This window comes from Durio zibethinus, chromosome 28 (assembly GCF_047325235.1).
Source record: "Durio zibethinus cultivar Kanyao isolate XHJ-2024 chromosome 28, ASM4732523v1, whole genome shotgun sequence".
NCBI lineage: Eukaryota > Viridiplantae > Streptophyta > Magnoliopsida > Malvales > Malvaceae > Durio > Durio zibethinus.
In genome coordinates, this window is record NC_143189.1 from 8,992,220 (window position 1) to 9,001,307 (window position 9,088).

The 9,088-nt window shown below is 30.1% G+C and overlaps 1 protein-coding gene across 1 annotated transcript; it reads right to left on the reverse strand.

The window, feature by feature from the left end:
• Positions 1–3,286: 3,286 nt before the first annotated feature.
• Positions 3,287–3,856, reverse strand: LOC149510711 (uncharacterized). Its single transcript, XM_089757066.1, has one exon. It carries the CDS (start codon positions 3,854–3,856, stop codon positions 3,287–3,289), a length of 570 nt encoding a protein of 189 aa, XP_089613192.1.
• Between the last annotated feature and the right edge of the window lie 5,232 nt (positions 3,857–9,088).

Sequence of the window (9,088 nt, forward strand, 5' to 3'; positions counted from 1 at the left end):
AAACATCTTCTGCTTCTAAAATCATTAGAAAATCTTCATACTTAAGAGAGAGATAAGGAGCCACGTTTTGATTTACGCCCATTTCAATACTGTTGTCTTATATATGTATGGCTTTGGAAGGCCTTAAAATAAATTGCTAGTCTTCATCTCTATACATATCTCTGGACTTTATTAATTCCATCATCTGCTATAGAGGAAAACTTTATCAAGGAACGACTAGTTTGGAACACTTCTGATTGAACGATCACAATTGTAGATCAACTCTGATTGAACGATCTTGCAGTTAAGCTTGAAAGCTTTTAAACCTAACTTCGGCTGGAATTTAACAATAAGTTTGGAACATTTTGTAGAACACTTGTCTTCACAAGTAATGCATTTTGGTAGATGTGATAATTTTAAATATGATAAAATAATATTATATTAGAATAATTTGAAAAAAAATATAAAAATGATATAATTTAAAATTTTATTGAAAATCCTTTATAGATATGAAAAAAATAAACAAATTTGTTTTGTATATGATCTGTGATTACGAATTATAATATAATAATTTTTATATTTTATATGTGTTAAACATAAAATAAGTAAAAAACTATAGATACACTAATTATTAGATTTAATTTTAGAAGGCAAACGTTATGTATGTTAATGTGGACTTTCCTGTTTGTCGATAGTTACTGATTCAATTGATGCAAATCTTCTACTGTAACATTTTCGGAAAGAATTGATTACTTAAATAGGTAATCAACAATTAACATACAGTTTCAATTTCGGAAAGATTTTTTTAAACAGATAATCACTAATTAACTTTTAGAATCAATGTAACAATTAGTAATAATTTTTTAATTAATTCTTACAACCTTAGATTAAGCAAACAACTTTTGATAGCTTATCAAACGTGATCTTTTAACAACATGGAAGGATGGCAGTTCCATGATCAAAGTGATTCTAACAGATATGAAATAAAAATGCGAAAGAAATCATAGTTACTTTGTTTGAAACCTACACCACAGCAACATAGCAGCAGTGAAAAATTTTAAGAAGATTATGCTAATCTGTGCCTGATTTTTAGAGCAGTTAATTGCTATCTAACTGAATTACAGAAAACACCAGGGCTCTTCCAATGATTACTCGTGCAAATACGGTGCTTCAACCTTATAAATATCCGTTGTGTTCAAGCCTTGAAACGTTCAGCTAACAAAACCATCTGTAACACAAATAAAAAGTGATCAAGAAGACTGACAGAAAGAGTAATTAGTCGTGTCATGGAGGGGATTGGTGCGAAGAAAATGATGGTGAGCTTGATGGTGTTGCTGACGGTTGTGGTAGCTCAAGGTCGAGCTGAATTAGTAGATATTAATCCAGCTGCCGAGACAGGACTGTGTGCTGAAAAGTGTGCCCTTAAGTGCGTGTTTCCCATCTTTCCTTCCCGCATTGCACTTTGTTTTGGTCTGTGCATGATACGCTGCAAACTTCTACCCTCAGAAGTGGTCTACAACTGTACTAGTAACTGCGCAAACTCCATGGTCAACACTTACAATCTCGCTGGTAGAATACACAAAAATCTTTCTACATTCAATTAAAACTAAGAATTATGTCGTTCTTTTAATCTCCATACTATATTATTATTATTATTATTATTATTTTTAATATTGCAGATTCTGAGAAAGTGGAAAACTTTGTTGGTTCCTGATATGAGACTTGCAAGAAGAACAATAACAAGTAGGAGCCTTTTTTTTTTTTTTTCAATTTTATCGTTGAATCAGTTTGAATTTATAAGTTGAACTAAATGTATCCAGAATGGAAAAATAATGCTATTGAAATTTTGACCGTCAAGTTTCAAGAATGTGATTTTCTTTTGCCTTCGGTTTCTTTTAACGAATATTATAATAGAGAACATATTTATATTCGTTTACTGTCAAGTTTATTTTATTGAAATTTTGACGGTCAAGTTTCAAATTTAATATTTCTTAGTACATTTTTCACTTTTTATGGCATTTTTGAATTAATTTCTTATTATCTCTCAATATTTTTGTATAAATCCTATATACTACCAATGAATTAGATGATGTCAATTCGTTAATAAAATGAATCAAATAATACCACTTCATTAACAAATAAATTTTTTAAAAAATATTAATTTTTTTATATTTATTTTAAAGGCTAATACTTGCTTAATAATAAGATAGCAACATCTTATTATTGATAATATATAAAGTATATACACTGATAATATATTAAATATAAACTTCTAATTATTTTATACGTGAACGAAATTTTTATCCAAGCCCTTATATTGGAAAAAGAATTTTGAAATTAGCATTTTGAAATATATCAATTCAAAATAATAAAATTTGTAATTACATTATTTGGATAATTACCTTTTAGAAAAAATTTTAAATATTGAAATTTAATAAGATAAAAAAATAAGTATAAATAGACAAATAATTATATTAGAGATAGAACAAGCAAAATATTAAAAAATATAATATGGGTGTCATTAGATTTGTAAAAATATGTAGATATTACTAACAATATAAAAAATTTTTAAAAAATTTTATAATGAGTTTTTATAGTTAAAATTGAGGAAAACAAAAGTTGAAAAAAAAATGACTTCTTACCATAAAACTAAAAAATTTTAAAAATTTCACCTTTTTAGTGAAATTTTAAAAGAAAATTTGAATAATATAAAATTTCTCATTCAAATTCTAAGAATTTTAACAATTTTAATTTTAATTTTACAAGACAAATTCATTTTATTTTAAAATTTAAAATTTTTTTCTATCAACGAAACCTTTCGTCCATATTTACATGTGGTACTAAGTTTCTGGTAGACTTTTCGGGAAAAGAAATCAGTCAGTAATATTTCACGGTCCCCACTATTTCATGAATTAACTGGAGGTTTAAATGGCCTACTTTGGCTTTTGGAGGGTAATTCGAGTCTTGCGACTTGGTTGCGAGGAGAGGATTGGTTGCTATAGTGGTTTTGGCTTTTCGGTTCTTGATTGGTATTGCAATATTCTTTTATGTTGATACCGTTACTTTGGAATTGGTTGTGGATGTTCTCGTGATATGGCATGCTATGGTTTTTTTTTTTTTTTGGTGCTGGAGTTGTCGTGGTGGGGAAATCTAGTTAGAGTTGGGCATCATGCGATTTGCTTTGGTTGTAGTTGCTTGAGTGTGCTGTGTGTTGATCCTCAAGCTTGGTTTAGGTCACTTGGAAATGGTGTTGATGTCTGTTTGGGTTAGGACTGTTTTTTTTTTTTTTTGTTTGTTTGTTTCTTTTTCAAAACAAAAAAAGATTTAAGTTAATACTTTCAGCAAGGATTACATCCGAAATAATAGGGGGACATTCGTTGAACCAGTATTCTGGCTCCAAGGGTGGTCGAAGAGCACTCTTTGCCGGTATATGTGCAACCTCATTTGCTTCTCTCTTAGTATGGACAGCAGAAAAATAATGAAGCTCTTGCCCCAACAGCTTTGCATCTTTGATCAGTTCACCAACCATTGATAAATTTTCTTCATTAGACTTTATCTGGTTTATGACCTCTGCAGCATCATCCTCAATATTCGCAGCCTGAAATCCCATTTCCATCACAACTTCTACGGCTTTAATCGCTGCTAATGCCTCTGCAATTGTGGGATCTTTGACTCTCTTTACTGTTGTTGAGCATGCCCCCAGAACCTGTCCTGTTTCATCTCGTATCAGGATTCTTATGCCACAGACACACTCATCTGTTTTCAATGCTCCATCAAAGTTAGCCTTGGCCAGTCCTTTCGCTTGTGCTTTCCATTTGATAATCTCCTTAGGAACGCTAGAGGCTTTGCTAATTTGGGCTTCTCTATATTCCTCCATGAATCTCCCAACAAATGCCACGGTGTCTTCAGCTTTTTTTCACTTCGTTGGTCTTGATCTCCACGTTTGTATTATGCCAGATCATCCAGCATGTTGTCAACCCCAACTCCATGTTGTTCTGGTCCACTTTCTCATACATGCAGTGAAGCCATCCTTTCTCTCTTTCCATATCTGCATTGGTCCATTCTGCACCCTATCCTCCCATGTTCCATATATCATTTGCTCCCCCACACCTTTTTATCACATGCATTGATGTTTCTTCTTCCTGCCCACACCTTCTGCATGTCTAATTCACTGCAATTCCCCGCTTCTTTAAATTGCTAAAAACTGGTAAATTCCTCAATTTAGCCGCCATTCAAACACTTGAATCTTTGTTGGGATATTCAGTTTCCATATTTACTTCCATACCCGTTTGCAGACGTCGTATCTGTGATATCCTCATGTGATCTGTTAAGCAATTTGTATGCACTTCTTACTGAATATTCTGCATTCCTTTCTGGTCCCCATACTAATTGGTCATCTCTACCCGTGCGTCCCCGTGGTGTACAGCCTACTAACTGCGCCTCATCATCCGAGAACAATTGTTTGATCTCTTCCTCCTTCCACTTTCTTTCGTTGGGCTCAGTCAGGTCCGAAGCCAGTTGGTATTGTGTGCTCAGGTTCGCATCTTCACATCGATCATAATGCTATTTATCTCCTCACAAAGACCTTTGGAAAGAAGAAAACAGCTAATAACATACGTTGAAACTGCTTGAAGCACTGCTTTTATGTAGACTTCTTTTCCACCTTTGGACAACATTCTTCCACTCCAATGTTGTATTCTCCCCTCATCCTATTTGTTATATCTCTGAATACTTTTTTCTCTCTTTTCTCACCATGGTTGGAACGCCCAGATATTTTTTTGGATTTGCTGTCACTGGATTCCGAAGATATGTTTGACACTTTTCCTACAATCCTCTATGTGTTTTTGCTGAAGAATAAGGATGACTTTTCATAGTTGATTTGTTGTCTCGAGCTTTCTTCATATTTCTGCAACACGTGCCTCTCTCTCATCCATTCCATCAGACTAGCCTTTCCATTGGATTTACATTTTCATAGTTGATTTGTACGTTTCTTCATATATTGGGATTTTCGAATTTGTAGGGAACTTGGTTTTCCTTTCTCTTAACTAAAGCTTTTCTTTTGCTTTTTCAAAAGAAAAAAAAATCTGTAGGGGGATTAAAAGGGGCCAGCACGTGCTGAATATTGTTAACTTATTATGGCATTCCAAATTTACTCACCGCGACAGTGCTTAGTTCAATTTTCTTTGATGACTGGCGTGGAAAACTGCTTCAGTCAATTCATGCAATATTCTTTCTAGCACCAAAAATATGGAGAAAGAAAATTTAATTGGTCTCCCAAGAACATATCAAATAGCAAATTGTTGGAAGGTCGAACCAACAACCTTCCCCACTAGAATGATGATCTCCGAAAAAAAGTGAATGCCGGTGAAGCAAAATTCATGTCAGTGTTTTATTTTTTAAACTTTAATACTGTATCTTTACTTCTTCATTAATCATTATATTTTAGAATTTTCAGTTTTGTTCAGTTGGTTCATTCCTCCAATCCTAAGAGGTAATATCGTGCGGATCTAAAATTTAAATTCCAACACCTAAAATTTTTTTTTTGTTTTTCAAATTGGGATCTCTTATATAAAAAAAAAAACCATAATATTATGAAACTTCTATTAAAAAACATAGTTATTGGTAAGAATTGTTTCTCATAAAAGTACATCTAAAATAAACTGTCGTAATTAAATCAATAAATCAATAATTGTTGATATCTGATAAAATTTAAGATTTATGGTCCAACAAAGTTATATATTTTCACAATTAATGTATACTTGAATGTTTTTTTGGTATGATCTAACCTTTGATAGTTGGCCTTTTTCCTGTTAAGAACTCATCCCCAAAGGTTAAAATTAGACCCATCAATTCAATTTCTGTATACAAGCATAATTTGAGAGGAACTTATCTACCACATACACCTACCAGTTAGAGCCTATATATATAAATCTGTCTTAGAGAATAAGAAAGAGCAGCACTAACAGAAGTTTCTACCTCATCTTTCTAATTTCCCGATTGCAAACAAAAGGAAATTAAGGGAAGAAAAATGGAAGGAAGGGGAGTCTTGATGGCTTGTTTGGTGTTGGGGGTTATAGTAGGGCAGTTCACTGCTACTTTCGTAACCTGCTATTTGAGTTGCTTTGCTTTCTGTGTTATTACACCCGCAAGCTACGGCTTTCTTTTGCAATCTCAAGTGCCTCAGGGATTGTATTTATCCCAAGCTCTACTAGTTGGGAAATTAGTCTCAAAGACATCCAAAGAAAATCCTTGTAAGTAATTTTCTCTCTCCCTCTCTGTTTTCCCTGTTAATAAATAGACTCAAGGCCTGGTTTTGTTTTGTCTATTTTAATGTATTATTAAAATAAACATGCGCCAAGACAAACTGATTATTCATCATATGTCAAAGATAGAGAGTTCGGTTTGTGATATATATATATATATATATATATATATATATATTGATATAGTGATATTGTTAATTGGCCAAATTATGGAATTTGGATGAAAAAAGTTTGATAAACTGATGTTAGGGCTCACATTTCGCAAAGGTTGTGGATTCGATTTAAAATGAAGTGAACAGGAATTAATACGTTGTTTAGCGAATGCTGAATTTTGCAAATGATGAAATGAAATATTATTTGGAGAGGAAAGGGGATCAAATGTTTCAAAATTTAAGGTTGGCCTAAATCAAATTGGAGACCACTTTTATCTTACAGTCTTGAAGTTTTGAACGATATTAATTAATTATAGTCTGTAAACAAAAGTATGATTAACTGAGCATATAATTATGATTATTATATCCTTAATTTAGTTCTCTTCTAAACATATAGAATACTTCTGGCATATGCTTTTACAATAATTGTTTTTTTTTTTTTTTAACAAAAACAATGTAAACTGTAATTGACAACAGTATTTAATTATTAACTTGTTTTATTGCATAATTATTTATTCTCCTGAAACAAAAATGTGGGGAAAGGAAATTTAGTTCGCTCTTTACTTAGATATCAATAAAAGCAAGACAACCCGAGACCAATAGCAAATTCTTACATGTTTGATCAAAACAACTTTTCACATTATAATGATCACGGTAATTAAAATGGGAATAGAGAGAATAGACACCTTATTTCGTTGGTATCAAAATCAATTGATTTCGGTTTCGATTTAAGTTTGATTGTTGAATTCTTTTTATATATATATTATATTTTATTTCTTATTTTATCCTTTTATTTTACTTATCTATATATATATATATATATATTTTAAATCTTATTTATTCTTTTATTATTTAATGTTGATTATCCTCAATTATCTACTCATTTTCCTGTTTATCTCTTTATTTTTATCTAATTATTTCGAGAAACATAAAAGATTTGAAATTTAAACTTTGGGATGTGTAGAACCTCAAATCTAATCACAATTCTAGCTACAACCCAAATCCTTGCAAATCAATTTCCAGAAAGCAATCATCATAGAAAGTGCAAGAATTGACGGGGATAACCAGCGAGGAAGTAAATTGTAGAGAAATCAAACAATATTTGGCAGTGCTCTAAGGCTAAAAAGAGGAGCAGACGCACTCAAAGGAGCAAAAAACCACTGTAGCTGCAACACATTTAGGGGAAGAACTTGGCAACATCAGCTTTAATCGGAGCACAGTTTCGGTGACTACCAGAGTTTCAAAAAGAACCCAGATACAGATCCCAACACACAGTTTTTTCATCAATTTCTAGCCATCATACTCAGACCCAAACCGAACCCTATTTCAACCCAACAAACCCCGTAATAAAACAGACACTGAACCTAGAAAACTTAAAACCCAACACCCGACCACGCAAAGCCAAGCCATTACATTTATAAAAAACCAGACACAATCAAGAAAAAAATCAATTTATACAGAGAGAAGGGCTGCAAATAAATTCAGAGCAGGACGGGTCTCTTCTGGAGTTTCCTTTTTTTTTTTTTTTTTGCAGACACTGTTGATTGGGATTATTAATGAAATTATTTTTGCTAAGAAGAAAATGCTACAAATAATAAATAAAATAAATAATTGATCATTTGGATAAATCTTTTAAAATGTAATTTAAGAGTTCAATTTTTTTAATTATTATAAGAAAAAATGTTTTTGGGATTTCATCAAAAAGCTGAATAATCTAAAATTATTTTTTCTAAACAAAGATTTATTTAAATAACTCAAATAAATAATTAAAAAATAAAAATTTTTATTTAAATAAATCTCTTAAATGAGAAAATTAATTTTAAAGAAAATTAAAAGAGTTTGATTTTTTAATTATTTTTAAGGAAAAATAAATTTTTAGGATTTTGCAAAAAGGTGGGTGGTCTCAAAATTAATTTTACAAATTAAATTTTTATTTAGATAATCACATAATAATAATAATAATAATAATAATAATAATAATAATAATAATATAATCATAAATAATTTATATTACTTTAAATCATACATGTTTATGATAAAAAATATCTTCAAATGAAATTTTTAAGAATTTGGTGAATGATAAATTTTTTTCTAAATTTTTCTAGATGAGAATATTTTTTATAAATTTTATTAAAGTGTTGAAGAATTTATAAATTATTTAAATAATAATTTTTTAAAAAAAAAGAAATTAATTTAAATACTAAAAAAATTATATTATCAAAATTAAAAAATAATACGTTTTTAATTGATAAAATTTTTCGAACGAACAATGTGAGTGTTAATATTTTTTACACTAAAAGATAGTACGTTTGGTTCTAATTTTGATTTTACAAACCCAAATATCTTTAAATTAAATCTTATAATCTTAATATTTTCATTAAAAAATAATATTTTAAGTGAACAATCACATTTAATTAAAAAAATTGATAATAATTTTGTAAATTTTTTTTTTAAATCTAACGATCAATCTCAAAAAATCATTACAACACAAATAATAGAGTTTTAACACTTTACGAATAGTATATATATATATATAGAGATATATAGTTTTGAGTTGTGATTTAATTAGATGCGTTTTTTCTTTTAAGCCACGACGTCTTAAATGACTCTTTGTTTTTCTTTTGAATTGCTTATTATTTTTCATTTTTGTATTCTCTTTTTTATCTATTAATTTTTAAAAACTTGCTTTAAAAA